This window comes from Lepidothrix coronata, unplaced genomic scaffold (assembly GCF_001604755.1).
Source record: "Lepidothrix coronata isolate B3197 unplaced genomic scaffold, Lepidothrix_coronata-1.0 Scaffold62, whole genome shotgun sequence".
Taxonomy (NCBI): Eukaryota; Metazoa; Chordata; class Aves; order Passeriformes; family Pipridae; genus Lepidothrix; species Lepidothrix coronata.
This window is the reverse complement of record NW_016690242.1, coordinates 4,052,858-4,068,586: the sequence shown is the minus strand read 5'-3', so window position 1 is coordinate 4,068,586 and position 15,729 is coordinate 4,052,858. Positions and strand designations below refer to the sequence as shown.

Here is a 15,729-nt window from a genome sequence, read left to right as displayed (position 1 = left end):
TGTAACTGAAGGATAGAATTTTTGCTAACAGTGGGTAGTTAGTGGATTTCTGTAGTTAATAGGGAGAGTATTTGTGTTGTAGTTTGTTTGGGGGTTCGGTTTTTTTTGGGGGGTACTGGGTGCAGGTATGTGCAAACAAGAATTGGTCCCTCCTGAAGGCCCCTAGTGTTTCTGTAAATGGAAATTGCAGAGTCTGTGAAACCAAAAAAAAAAAAGTCTGTCTTCTTGTTTCCCTTTTTTTCATCCCCACCACATTTTGATAGGAGTACTGTCCATCCCATTTCCAGAGCATGCATTAAATTTCTGAAATAGATCAAGTGAAGTTTTCAAACTGTCTTATACTACAGTAATGCAGCATGTCTGAGTTGAACGCATGACTTCCATTTTGCTTGGTGAACTCTAAAGCCTGGTCTTGCATCACAGGAGCTCTACTGTCAAGGACTATATCCCATGTATATTACATACACATATATTTATGCATGAAGTGCTACACTTTTTTCATACTGATGTGTTCATTGAGCTGTTTCAGTCTCTGTTAGGCTAGTTTGAAAGGAAATTTTCAAAGAGAGAAGGTGGAATGTATTGTAATTTAACAAAAGTCTCTCACAGCTTGCCTATTAATAATACATAAAGTTTGCTTTAACAAATGTGACTTTTTTGGCCACGTAATGGCTGTTTAATATTTTAGGGAGTTATTTACATACCACACATTGTTTGGTTTTGGGGTTTTTTTCACTCAGGGATAGGTGAGCAATCTCTTACAGTTCAGAGTAAGGAAATGTGCCCCTGCAAGGGACTGTCCTGCATATGCAGTGGTAGCAAACAATTCCACACCTTCTACTGTTCAGCACTGCTTTGCATAACACACTGCCTGTGGGTGGATACATAGAGGGGAAAGCCATTTTTGTTCTGAGTCAGAAAGGGGAAGCAGGCCTGGTGCTCTCTTGTTTGCAGGGTATTCAGATCTGCTTGACCACAGTTACTTCCTATATAAATATACTACTGCTACAGGAGGCTCCTCAGGTGCTGAGAATGCCCAGCAGAGGTGGGGGACAATCATATCATGATAATATGTCAAGGAGATTCATATCATTACCTTCTGGCATGTGTGGCTAGGAACAAATGAGAGGGAAATTAAATTTCTAGTATTTTAATTTAAAAGGAAATCAATCACTTTGGTCTTCACATCAGTAAAGAGAAAAGAAGGAGATCTGTCTTTGCCTAGGAGGGCCAGCCATATTCAACATAAAGACTGTTTTGTGCATGATTCCAAAAGGGGCAGGGCAAAAGCAGGGTAGCAGGTCCTTAATCCCTCTGTTCATCACTAGGTAGGTCTTCATGAGGTAGTTGTCTGGGCATTTTCACATCTACATCCTCTGGAGAGCACTCTGTAGTATGGACCAACCATAAAAGCCCACTCACAGATCAGCTACTGCTCTCGACTCTCCTCATTTCCATGCACAGGAGTCTGGGAACACAGGTTTCTAAATAGGAAAGCTGACACAAAGTTAAGGTGGAAGGCAAAATGCAACAGCTGCTGTGGGGCTCTGCAATTTGATAAGTCACTGACTACATACATAACATTTAAATATTTAACTGGATTTCTAATAAATATCTACGGTGAAACCGTGATTTCCTTCTGTAGCTAGCTTTCTACAAGCTAATGGGTGATAAGTTATCAGCTTTACCAGATCAAATTCTACACACCATTTTGTTTTCTTAACACTTTGTTTAATTATAAATGGTCTTATATTGAGTCTGTTTATGCCATTGCTTTTATGGATCATCAGCAAGACCATGAAAATATTATATGAGTAATTTCCATGTATTTTGACTGAAAGCTACTTTTGTGTTCTCTGTTCACTCCTGTTTGATCAGACAACCAGATTAAATTGAATACCTTATTTGCTTAATACTATTTATAAAAAAACCCCCAAACCTCACTAACTTGACCATTCACATTTAGTAAGGCCATTCTTCTCTACAGAACCTATTACTCATTCTGTGCCCACTTGTGAACCCACAAATTGGAGGCACACTGGACCTGGATCAAGTTATAAAGATCATGTTACACATACCTACCCTAATTCCTAAACAGAACAAAGGTCTTTAGGAAAGTGCTGTGGTTTCCTGGAACAGTTAGAACCACATATGGAGCTGTAAGAATAATTTATTTACCGTGCTGTGATTACTGTGTGAAATAGGGTATAATATAATATAATAAACCCTGAGACTAGCTCAGTTGGTTACAGCGTGGTGCCAATAACACCATTGTGGGTTTGATCCCTGTACAGGCCATTCACTTAAGAGTTGGACTTGATGAGCCTTTTGGGTCCCTCCCAACAGAGATTGTTGGGATTCCATGAGTGTATAACCCCACCTTTCTTTTACGTGTAAGAACACCAGGTGGCTGAAAGTCTGACATCTTGTTATGATATGGAACTTTACTCACTGTATTTCTCGAACAAACAATAGTGGAACTGCCAATAGTGAAATAATACACGTTACTGAAGTTAGAAGTACTGTCTGCATTTAAAGAATTGTACAATCTCTATGCTGCTGTTTGTGCTAACCAGATCTGCTTGCAACAAATAATTGTCTTAAAACAAGCCATTGTAAACTTCCAGATCAATATTCAGTGTGTGCCAAAAAATTCAGTGATACATTTTGAATGGCAGAATAAGAAATTAACTACTGAATCTTGCTAAAAAAATGTGAAATTTAAAATAACATTTTTTAAAAGTTTGAAATAAAGGGAATTTTTTCATTATCAAAACTAAAAAAAATATTAAACGTCTTTTATTTTGATGGGAAGTATCAGACAAAATGTATTAGGTGGTCATTCTGGAAATTCTGCAAGAAAAGCACTTGTCACAGTGTTTCTATCCTGTTTACAGACCTATCCCAAAACCCACTTCAGAACGGTCTGGGCTACATCTATGTTTCTATGGATGAAACTGTGCCTGGGACCATTCAAAGTAAGTTGAGGGCTGTGTTGCAGCCCTCGAAATGAGATTTTCATATCATGAAACTGAGAAAATCACACTCACTTTCAGTGCTGTGGAAAGTGATGGGAAGGCATGGAGGAGCACTGACAGCTTAGGAAGTCTGCTGGGATTCCCCCGGAGGGCTGCATGGTGGATGGACCAAAATGTCAACCCTGTCCATATTGCTCCTTAGAAGTAGCACTTGGCAAGTGTTACTCTATTACCTTGCCCAGGCATTTTCTCAAGGAATGCTACTTAGTGGGACATAAATCCCACTAATCAGTGTGCTAATAGTCAGGCTCCCATACCTGAATTTACTTTCTCACCCTGATTTATTTGTAGAAATAGCCTCACAAAACCTTCTTTAAGCACTTTAGAAAAATGCATCTTTCTTTATTCTTATTACTGATATATTTCTGTATAGATAAGTATATTTCCGTTTATTTTACATATGCATGCAACTTAAAAGTTAGCTAGGGCAAGTGCAAATATTTTCTCTGCCCAATCCTACAATAGCAATAAAATAATATATTTCCTAATAATAAAAACTCTGATAAGAGAGATATATTTCAGAACAGATCAAGGAGTAGCCAACCCTTGCAGTTAGATTATTATATTTGCCTGTCTGGTACCTGTCAAAAGCAAAGAGGTTCAGAGGGTTGTAGTGAACCAGGACTCCAAGTAATGCTGCTATAAGGTATCAGTCTTATATAACTGCATTTCTATGAGAGTTGATAGAAGATTTTTGTTGACTTGTGTTTCTTTTCTTTGGTAAAAAAGAAAGCTTAATAAAAATGTTGGAATTAATACTGGAAACCACATTATTACCTGGCATCTGCAATAAGAGATGAGATATTGTTTAGTAAGAATTGGAATGCAGAACTAACTCTCCTGTTTAATTCTTTTAATCCTTTTTAATTGGTACTGCATTTTGAGTTCCTTTAGAATTGGTTTTCTTCTCTTTTTTTGATTTTCTATTTTTGATTCAGGAAGAATTCTCTTTCTTCTTTTTATATGTAAAGAAACAAAGCTATTGTTATGAAGTCTGTTGTTAGTTTCTTGTTACGGAAGAAACAGGAGGAGAGACACTTGATGTTACTGTTTATATGATAGCAGGGACAACAACAGACGTTTTACCTCTGTACAGAATTCAGAATTAATTCCTAGGAAAAAAGGAGAGTAAGTAGCTGTAATAATTATATAACATTTGAAGGGCTCAATGCTGCTGGATTTAACAAAATTGCTAAGACATACTGTGAAGTGAGCTCTGTTTTAATGTGTACCTGTATGAGAAAATGGGGAGAAATTTCTTTCATTATTAGTTTTTTTCTTTACAGAAGTAATTGGCTTAGTACATGTGGTAGTGTAGTTTTTTATTTTCCACACTGCAGTGTTACATTTGCCAGTCTGGTTATTTCATTGCAGACCTTTGTTGCATTTGTTCTACACCTCTGTTTCTGGTAACAACAGTACTAGCAGGGTGACAGTTTCTCATTTTGAGGTAATAGCTCGACCTAGTGATGAGAAAGAGCTGCTACAGTCATATGTATTAGAATAGTTCCTCAATCTTTTATAAACCAAAGACTGTCTAACTTTCTTTAAAAATAATTCTCATGCAGTGTTCAATAACTGTTATTATTCTTTCTTTATTGTTCTTAATTTTACTTAAGAGAGCATATAGGTTCCTTTTTAGCACATTTTACCAAACACTTCTTATGTCCTCAAGACGCAAATCACAAAATTAAATACAGTGCTTTAAAAGACTAAAGCAGCACAACTGAGGGTGTCAAAATAACTTTATTAGAATTATGTCCATTTATTCCAGCTAAAAAAATACATTTTAGTGTATTTTAAAACTCAGTTATATATATTCAAGCATGAATTTAGCTGTTACAGCTTTATACCAGCAAACTATGTCTCTTACAGATGAATTTAGTTGTATTCTAGGTGAAAATAAATCTTGTTTGTATTAAACAAAACATCTATTGAACAGGGCAAAATCTCACAATGGGCTAATTACAATGTAAAAGTGAACTGAAGATTTTAGTATTGACTACAGGAGTTACTTTAAATGCTAATTCAGCTGACACCCAATCTTTACCACTGTATAAAAAAGAACCAGAATTTAAATTAGTTCTACTATTATGGTTCTAAAACTGTAGAGAATTATGCTGTTTTATGTTGCAGAGTCAGTATCAGACAGCTAATTTTTCTTTCTTAATCTCTAAGTGGTTAAAAAAGCATACTTATAGTGTTTGGTTTTGTGGTTTGTTTCTCTCTCCTCCTCCCCAGGAGGAGAATGAATTACAGTGGATTCCTTCTCATTAGCCAAGACCACTATTGAGTTAAAGTCAGCAATGTTTCATTCCTCTGTGGTCCTGGGCCTTCCGACAATAGAGCCATTGGTATGCCATATGCCGTGCCTGCCATGTGCACTGTATGGCCAACAGCTCTTTCAACAACCCTTTCTTGTCTGTGCTAAGAAACATGAGGGATAATGGAAGGGCTGGGATGTTAAAAAAAGGATGCGGCTGTAGGGAAAAAATGCTTAGTCTTTTGTGCAGGCAATAACAAATCACCTCACTTTGTGTTCTCTCTTGCTGCTACACTAGACGTGTCTTCCTAGTACTTTACTGAAGTCCTGAATGCCTGGGCTCTAGAAAAGATTTTCTTTTAACACTTCAGTAGCACTGTGACCTTTAACTCCAGGGTCAGAGCAAGTCTTATTTGTTTTGAAGCTTAACATAATTAAGCAGAAAGGAAAGAAAAAGGATTAAATAAGAGAGACTCTAGCAATAGGAACTCCCAGTGGGAGAGACAAGTACTATTTGTATTATGAGAGAAAAGATTTTGTCTGGAGGAGAGACAAGTAGACTGCATGTCCTTTAAATGTCTTCAAAAGGAAGAAAAAAAAAAAGAGAAGGAAAAAAAAAGGAAAAATAAATATATTCAAACTATAGGAACAAATAGCTCTGTTAGGTTGATAAGTTATTTAAAAGCTGCAAGCTCTCTGGCATGTGGTGTATTCCACTGGGTAAAAGCCAGACTAAGTGATACAAATGGGAGCCTACCTTACTTCAAACTACAGATCTTCAAACAGCTTTTGAATTTGACAGTTTGTCTTTTCTTTTTTTTTTTCTCCACTCAGATACAGAAATTAAAGTACAGTTCTGCCTGAGATTTTGAGTGCAAGCACTCAAACTTTAAGAGCACATAGTGTTACTAGTCTCCTGGGGACAGAAAACCAATATAAGCAAAGATCTTTGCTCTCTGCATACACATGTCCTTGACATGCAATCACATGTTTCAGATGTCAGATGTGTTGCCAGAACACCTGGCACTACAGTTATTGCCTGGTGAATGTACAAGTATCCAATAAGCCTTTATATTTGAAAGACAGCCAGGGTATGAGTTATGCTATTTATATCAACCCATGAGACTGGGGAGGAGGAACTGATCTCCACCTTCCCCTAAGTCCTGCCCACCACTGATCTGTCCCAGTGTATAACAGGCTGCCAATGCTGCCATGGTATATGGATGTTTCTGTGTGGCTCCATTAAGAGAAACAGCCTCCTGCTTTCAAGCTCAGTCCCTGTCAGAGAAAATAGACTAGGCTGCTTCCAGAAAGAGCATTTGCCACTTCATTTTCTACAATGCTGGATCGTGTAGCAATGCCTGTCTAAAGTCACTCTTTCCTGGTGGAAATGAAGCCATACACTAACTCCCTGCACCAAGAATGGCATTAGATTCTTATTACAGCACATTCAGGAATAGATATAAATACACAAAGTAAAGTACAGAGACTTCAACACCAAAGTAAATTGTAGATGCTGACAATCACGAGCAAACCAATAGTACCACATGCCACTCAGTTAGGCCTGTAACAATGTGTGGCAAAGTTTTGTGTAGCAAACATATCAAGGAAAAAATTCAGATGGGAAAATACAGGATTCTTGGTGATCTTTGCCCAGCTCATGTCATCAACATTCAGTCACTGAGAGCTGCGAAAAGTATAGTTTGAGGTATCCGGAAACTTGGAATTGCCTATTCCCACAACTCCATTATTACACAAGTTAGGATTGGAGAAGAAAAAGCCAAGTCTTGCTACTGCAATGTGTTCAAGGCCAGATGGAGAGTCCATCTGGTCCAAGTAGTTGGTCCAAGCTAAAATTGGATTCTGGATGCAAAGGGAGTCCTAAGATTGTAGACAAGATGCATCCTTCTCCTTCCCACAACCACAATCTTCAATTTCTACTTTTCAAAAATAGAAATTGTTTCAGCATTGTCTTTTTTACCTCTCAAATTGTTGGTGATGAAGCATCTTAAACAGTCCATGACTACATAGATGGTTTGGTAGGGTGCAGAATGTTCCACTGCTACTTACTAGTAATTTATGTGTAAAGGGCTGGTACAAGGCTGAGCTGATGCATACCAATAGAATTTCTGATGTTTTACAGTCCTGCCCATCATAATGACCTGGCCCATGAATCCACTTGTGATAACCTTGACCAACAACAAAAGGTCTTCAATTCCTGCCTAAGAAACTGCAGAGAATATGTATTGGATGCTGACAGAAAAGGGAAAGTCTTTCTCTCATATTTGAGTCTGGCCATTGTTTTTAATTCAGATCTTGTTTTCTTGCACAGCTCCAGTGAGAGCAAAGGATGAGAACAGAGCTGGGAGAGCCACCAACACAAAAGGAGATGAAATGTGTTCTCTCAGGAAAAAAGGCAGAAATCATGAGGGTTACCATCAGGAGGCTACTCTCTGTTAACCACAGTGAAAGCAAAAGACCTTCACTGTATGTCTCTCTAATCACAGTGTCTGACTTCTCCACTTCCCCTTCAGCTCTGTCTCCTCTTCAAACAGATTTCACCAATCTCACAAAACTCACGTATTTCCAGTCTTCCAGGCGTGTTGATGGCACCATATCTAACAGATGCAGCAAAGATGTGTATATTTACAGGGAAAAAATGAGGAGCACAGATTTCATTAATGAGCAATGTTCAACTGAGAACTGAGCTGACAGTGAAAAGCTCAGTGTAAGTCACGAGGCTGCACATTCGTTCTACATTATGGACCTTGCATTTACTCATTTACCTGTTGCCTGCAGAGAAACCTATTAGCATTTCATTTCAGCTGATTAGAAACAAAACTAATGCAAGCATTTTCTAACTAATTAATCAGGAACTTTCTTACAGTGTTTTTCAGCCATTCTTAAATGGTTTTAGTCTGTAGCCAAGTCGTTACTCTCAGATATTAAACAAATGATATCATGAGTGCAAAGTCTCCTAGCTACTAATGGCACCCAGCGTTTACATTCAAACCTGTTCTCTCCACCCATCTAGCATCAATTTAAATTTCTCTCAACAAAAATAGAGGAAAAAATCAGTTTTAAAGGAGAAGAGTGGAGAAGACAATGCTTCAGTAAAGCTATTACACAATAGTAATGTCTGCAGGAATGAAAAAACCCAGAGGGTTTCTCATGTGACTTGAGAAGAACAGAGGTGTGAGACTGGGGTGTAATTACATCTAGTGCTGTCTGCAGATATCCTGGAAAAAAAAGATTGGATTTTGAAGAACAACACAATGTAAACAGACTATAATGGGCTACTTGACAATAGTAGAGAAAAGGCCAGAAAAGGCCAGGGACATACCAGTTATTACTTGCACCATTGTAACTACAAAACAGTAATATTGCCAGTGTTTAAAAACAAATCATATGTAGTATTTCTACCATTAGTCCCATTAACGCCATTAAAATAGGGAATTTAACATGTAAGACATAGTGAAACGCAGCTATCCCCGGTTTTCAGAAGTGAAAGTAAAGGGGAGGATAAAGATGTGACTGTTACCCAATGCGCCCTAATGATGCAGACATTAATGAGGACTTGGGAGGTTTTGCTCTTTCCCTGGCTGTATCTGCCCAGCCTTACTGGACCACTTTCTGCAAGTTGCTTCTCACTTCCCTGCTTCAGTTTCTCCATGAAAATATTCTTATTTTAGCAAATGTTTTGTGACTTACTATCATAAAGCACTATATGAGATCTAGTTATGAACTAGAAATTGTTCATTGAATGAAAATGCCCAGGCAACAACTTAAACCTAATCTGACCCATCCAAAAATCTTTCCTGTGCAGAGAAAAGAAGATGTAAATAGCAATTTACAAAAGTCTCTAGCAAACAAGCAAACACCCTAAATACAACCTAGGATAATACATTTGTCCAGTATTTATTGTATCTTTTCAAAATGCAGAGTGACAATTAGATATACGGGGAAAAAAATCAGAACACTAAGATATAAGGTGTTCTCCAGCACAACCATTACTCTTCTATGCACAGTGACTCCATCTTCCAGTCAGTGCACAGCTCTGAGAATTGCACACACGGCCTCTGCCAAGGCCAGTCCTGTGTTCAGGTGAGGCTGTGCCACACACAACTATCCTATATCTATTCCTGATCAGCACTGGAGTCTACTTCTCATGCACAGGACACTTCAACACATTTTTCTTTCTAAAGCCTAAAAATATCTTTTAATGGCTTCTTAAAAGTCCTTTTAAAATTCTACACCCAGACCACACTTACTGCTGACAGTCTGCATGACCTGAAGAACTTTATGCACAGCACTGCAGTTTTACACTAAGTGCATTAAAACTAGCTATGAAAGCATATGCATGCAAATTACTAATGGCTCTCTTGAAGTATACATGCAGAATTAGGGGGTGTGAGAAATAGAAACCCAATCGGGCAATTTCCAATCAGAATTTTATTATATGATAAAAGCAAATTCAGCGCTGGGTGATCAGGGAAGGGGTCCAACAACTCCCAACGCCTGTCACACCCAAAGAAGACATTTGTTCTACATTTATTTCCAGCTACTACATGAATATTCATTATACATAAGTATAAACATTACACATTGTTAGATACGTGAGTATAAACATTACAGACATTCCATAATATATTGTTAAATCAGAAACATTACGCATTGTTAGATACGTGAGTATAAACATTACACATTGTTAGGTCAGACTTTCACCAGATGTTCACTTGTTATCTATACAAAGTTATAAATTTTAAGAAAGGTGCTATTATCTAGCTAACTAAACAAAATTCTCTCACCATACATCCTACACAAGGTAAAAGGGAGGTAACTTGTTTTTTTTTCTCTTTATAGGGGCCCAATTAAGTTTTATGACTTGTTTTTCTTTTCTCTCCAGGTCATATTGACCTTACACTGTTTTCTCTTAATTAGCTCGAATCATTTTCTTAGTTTATCACAGGGGTGTATTTAGCACTTCACATCCTAGTCTTCAGAGTTGAATTGCATTTACTTTAGCTCTCTCAAAGGCAAACACGCAAAACTGTCCAGTAACGGAGTTCAAGTACCAAAATCCTATTTTACCCATTGTGTCTGTGATTCAGAACTGAGTTTTGCACAGCAAAATCATACATCCTCAGCAAACGCTTCCAAAGGTGCGAGCTTTGCACGCACTCCCTCTCCCAGAACAAATGAAGCGGCTTTAAGGCAATGCAGGTGTCTAAACTCTTTGCACTGGACACCACACAAGCCACACAAGATCTGCAGAGACAGGATTTCTGATGGCTGCGAGTCGCCCTCATGAGCCCAGCGACGCCCAGCGCGCCCAGCAGCGCTGCTGGTGCACGCTTTTCTTCACAGCGCTCTGGGGAAGGAGCCAGAGCCAGGACTGCTCGGCCTGCGAGCTCCTGCCCTGCCGCGGGGCAGCCCGAGCCGGGGCCGCCAGGAAGGGCCGCTGTGCGGGTGCGGATGCGGCTACGGATACAGATGGGGGTGTCAATGCAGATGTGCATGCGGGTCCCGGCCGTGCTTTCCCCCCGCTTCGCCAGCCCTGCGGGCAGGAAAAGGGCGAAAGGGCAGGGCAGGGAGGCACATGATGAAACTTCGCGGCGTGTTTCAACAGCAGCTGGCGGCGGGGGAGGAGCCGGCGGGAGCCGCCTCTTCCATCCTCCGGCGTGGTGCGGCCGGCGGCTCTCCGTGCGCCGGCGGCTCTCCGTGCGCCGGCGGCCGGGAGCGGGTGAGGCAGCGGAGCGGGTGAGGCAGCGGAGCGGGTGAGGCAGCGGGCCGCGGGGCTGTGCCGGGCAGGGCCGGCCGGGGGCCGCCGTCCCCAGGATCGCGGGCCGAGCAGAGCCGCACAGAGCGGCCTGCGGGGCAGCGGCCGCGGGGCCCGGCTGGCGGGGCCGGCGGGCCCGGAGAGCGGCAGCCGCCGGAGGGAGGGGTGGCCGTGCCCAGGGAGCCCGGGGCAGGAGCGTGCGCCGAGGGAACCTGCTCCCGGTACCCGCGGTCGCACGGAGACCGTGCGTTCCCGGGAGGACGCTCCAGCTGGTGGGAGAGCCTAGCTCCATGTGCTGAGGGTGAGGTGCGGAGAGCCATCACTTGTCCAGGTGGGAAAGATGTGGAGGGAGGGAACACTGTGGCACGCCTTTTACAGCCCCAGAGTCCCTGGGATTTGTAGGCTTTGTGCTCTCTGAACCCTAATCCTTATGGCCCCTTCGGGTGGAGGTCCTCAGCAACATCACTTGATCTGGAGGTCCCCAGCTGCAGCCCACCTGTGCTATTAGAGACCTCTACTGTTACTCTAACAGCTATGAGGCCTGTGTATATCTCCAGGGACACTTGGACTGCAAAAGGCATGCCGGGGCGAGCACGGCACTTCAACAATTGCTTCCTTCACATCTTTCCCATCTGGGGCTACCACGCTGCTGGGGAACTGCAGTCTAAACCCATCCTCTTTTGGGTTGAAACCATTCCCCCTTGTCCTGTCACTACGGGTCTTGCTAAAGAGCGTCCGTCTTTGTTATAAACCCCCTTTGTATGTAAAGGCAAGAAATTGAAAGGACCATTAATGTTTCTGCTGAGATGATGTTACTTCAAGAGATCATACTATATTCCCAGTAATTACTTGTTCTATTTGTGCTCTGTGAAACAAGTCATAGACAACCTTGCTGTATCTAAAGGTAAAAATTAAACCTAATTTCTTGCTGTTCAAAGTTTGTTTATCATACTCTGGGCAAAACAGGTTTTACTTAGTAAAGTCTGCTATTCTCTTGATCAGTCTTCTTGGCAGTTAAGTGATTAATAACCTACATTTGTTATCTGTGTTTTGTAGGTATGTTGTGGGTTGACCTTGGCTGGATGCCAGGTGCTCACCAAGCCACTCTATCACTCCCCTCTTCAGCAGGGTGGGGTAGGTGGGGGAAGAAAATATGATGAAAAAAGCCCAACACAACCTCATGGGTTGAGATAAAGGCAGTTTACTAAAGCAAAAGTGAACGTCATAAACAAGCAGAAGAAAAAACCCAAAGATTTTACTCTCTCCTTCCCATCAGCAAGCGACATCTGGCCACTTCCTGAGAAGCAAGGCTTCAGCACACATAGTGATTGCTCTAGAAGGCAAACGTCATAAATAACAAATGCCCCCCTTCCTTCTCCTTTCCCTTAGATTTTTTTATCTGAGCAGACATCATATGAAAAGGAATATCCCTTTGGACCATTTGTGTCAGCTGTCCTGGGTATGTTGCCTGGCTATGATCAGGCAACATCTTGCCTACCTCCAGCCTGCTGGTGAGGGGGAATTGAAGAGCACTGATGCTGTGGGAGCACTGCTCAGCAGTAGCCAAAACCCTGATGTGATACTATCACCTCGCTAACTACCAGTACAAAACACAGCACTGAGGGAAAAATGAGCTCCCTCTCAACCAGACTCAATATAAAGTGTCAGCTCTTGCTTGTAATGTTCGTATCTTTATTGAACAGGTTCTCCACTTGCGCGTACAACAACAGCCTCACAATGTGCGGGATCTGGGCCCTGTTTGGGAGCGATGAATGCCTTTCTGTCCAGTGTCTCAGTGCCATGAAGATAGCACACAGAGGTCCTGATGCATTTCGTTTTGAGAACGTCAATGGTTTCACCAACTGTTGTTTTGGTTTCCACCGCCTTGCAGTTGTTGATCAGTTATATGGTATGCAGCCTATCCGGGTGAAGAAATTCCCGTATCTGTGGCTGTGTTACAATGGGGAAATCTACAATTTCAAACAAGTAAGTGTTGTATGGATGATACGGCTTTTTTTTATTTGTCTTTTTATTTTTTTATTTAAAAATTAGTGGATATTCAGAAAATCTTTAAAATGTGGTAGACTAGAATGTCAGAAAAAAATTTTAAAGTTGGTAAAGGAGTAATGATGAGCTGTGATTTTGGTGGCTTAGTAACATACTTAGTCTTTAATACTAAAAAATCACTTCTTAATTGACAAGAAGGGGAATAGGTATTTGTATGTTCAGGTTTGATCAATTTTAAATAAAGATACATTCTTTATTATCTCTTGGGTCGGGGAATTTCAAACTTCTTTCTCCCCTTTTTATAATGCAAATGCTTTTAGACTGTCTTGCTCTTCAGTTATTTTGAGTCGTCAAACTCCAAGTTGTTTCCATTATGCTACCAAAGTCCTTAGATGTCTGCAGCAAAAGCCAGATTCTTTGTGGGGTTTTTGAGAGCCACCTAAGTAAGTCTCTTAGGCACAAAACTAGCAGCAACTTTACTTACTTCCTGAAGTGTCCGAATGTCCCTGATGGGCTAAACATTGTCAGTGGGCCTTCGTCCCTTTGCTGAGATGTCCATGCTGCCTGTGTTACTTGGGAAGATGATTCAGATAATCCAAATTTGATGTATAAAGCAGCTTAAAATTGTGTCTGATTCCGAATCATGCTGAATGAATGTGTAAAGTGTATCATATACCAAGTGTGGTAGTATCAGAAATGTATGAATAACCTGAGATGTCATAGTATTTCTAATATCACAGTTTTGGAGTCGGACTCAGGATCCTGTTAGTCATGTCAGTGACATCAGTAGTGTCATTGGGAATTTGACTGAATAGGCAGGAGATTTTATCTTTTTTCCCAGTCTTCAAGTATCTGGCTGTTTGAAAGATGAGATAAACTTTGCCCTGCAATAGATGTGAAATGTACCAACAGTCTGTAATACTTGCAGTGTTTTGCATTGTGGCTTTTCTGCTGTTGAAAGCAATAAGAATTACTCTCCATTATGCTACACACAGTCTCAAATGGACTTTAATTATGCAAAACTTGCATTGCCAGCTGCAGGAATTTGTTTGGTCATTGTCACTACGTTATGTATCCTCTTTCTTTATAATGAGACTTTTCTTTCAAGCTTGTGGCTGAAACCTATCTAGGAAAGGATCACTGGAGAAACAGGCGTCTTGTTTAGGGCAATGACGTAGTTATTTTAATGTTGGCTCAATTTGACCTAAGACTGCCCCATAAATAAAATTAAAACCAAAGAACTTAAGTTAAAATGCTAGAGTATTGGTTTTGTGGGGTTTCTTGTCTTGTTAGTGTTGTATTGAAACCCTCTACTTCTCTTTGTCTTGTATGTATTGAAAGGACTTTTAGAGAAGCACCACAAGAACACGAAGAATATTTGGACTGACCTAAGTCTGACAGCCAATTGCTTCCTCCCCGACTCCATCTGCACAGGCAGAGTGAAAAGGCTAGTTTGAGGAATGGAGGAAGATTAGGCAGAAGGACATTCTCTGTGCATAAAAAAACCACTGAGGAATTGCAGTGACTGCATAAGTAAACCAAAGTTTCTTTCTGAAATACTTTACCCTGCAGAGATGTTGCAAGTGTCTATGTGTTTAGAGTTGTTTTTTTTTTTTGAGACTGGCTGGCTAGTGCTTCTGAAGACCGGGGTCATGTGTTTCCAGCTTCACATCCTCAGATAGAAGTGTATCCCTGAAAACTTGCCATAATTCCTTAAGACTACAGAGTCAGTCTCATTGCCTAAGAGATCATACTGGGTAATACTTTTGTAGTGGGTTTACCCTCACTGGATGCCAGGCATCCACCAAAGCTGCTCTATCACTCCCCCACACAAGTGGATGGGGAAGAGAAAATATAGTGAAAGGTTCATGAGCTGAATTAAGGTCCAGGAGACATCACTCACCAATTACTGTCATGGGCAAAACAGACTCAGCTTGGGGATATTAATTGAATTTATTACCAACAAAATCAGAGCAGGATAATGAGAAGTAAAATAAGTCTTAAAAAAGAAACCTTCCCCTCACCCCTCCCTCCTTCTCAAGCTCTGCCTCCTCCCCCCCAGCGGCCTAGGGAGATGGGGCGTGGGGGTTATGGTCAGTTCATCACATGTTGTTCCTGCAGCTGCTCAAGGAGAAGATTCCTTCCTCTGCTCCAGCATGGGGTCCCTTGCACAGAAGACAATCCTCCATGAACTTCTCCAATATGAGTCCATCCCACAGCAGCAGTTCTGCATGAACTGCTCCAGCGTGGTTCACTTTTCCACGAGGCTGCATTCCTTCAGGCACAGGCTGCTTCAGCGTTGGTTCCCCACAGGGCCCCAAGGAAACCTATTCCAGCATGGGCTCCCCTTTCTGCAGGTCAGCAGATCCCTGCCAGGATACTGCTCCATCATGGGCCTCCCGTGGAGTCACAGCCTCCTTCAGGCACCCACCTGCTCTGGCATGGGTCTCCTCCATGGGCTGCAGGGGGATCTCTGCGGCGCTGTGGACCTCCGTGGGCTGCAGGGGCACAGCTGCTCCACCATGGGCTGCACCACGGGCTGCAGGGGAACCTCAGCTCTGGCACGTGGAGAACCTCCCCCCCTCCTTCACTGACCTTGGTGTCTGCAGAGTTGTTCCTCTTGCATATTCTCACTCCACTCT

General features: G+C 41.4%; 1 protein-coding gene across 6 annotated transcripts in view; it reads left to right on the top strand.

The window, feature by feature from the left end:
• Window positions 1-10,663: 10,663 nt before the first annotated feature.
• The window catches only part of ASNS (asparagine synthetase (glutamine-hydrolyzing)), a 17,448-nt gene continuing 12,382 nt past the window's right edge, over window positions 10,664-15,729 (top strand). The window contains exons 1-2 of one of the 6 annotated variants that reach the window (XM_017817772.1): window positions 10,664-10,781; window positions 12,783-13,066. In XM_017817772.1, coding sequence (XP_017673261.1) covers window positions 12,818-13,066 — 249 coding nt within the window. In that variant the 5' untranslated portion in view covers window positions 10,664-10,781; window positions 12,783-12,817. Of the gene's footprint in view, window positions 10,782-10,926; window positions 11,079-11,283; window positions 11,387-12,782; window positions 13,067-15,729 lie in introns of those variants that run through there. The other 5 variants (XM_017817771.1, XM_017817770.1, XM_017817769.1 and 2 more) reach the window with 5 other exon arrangements.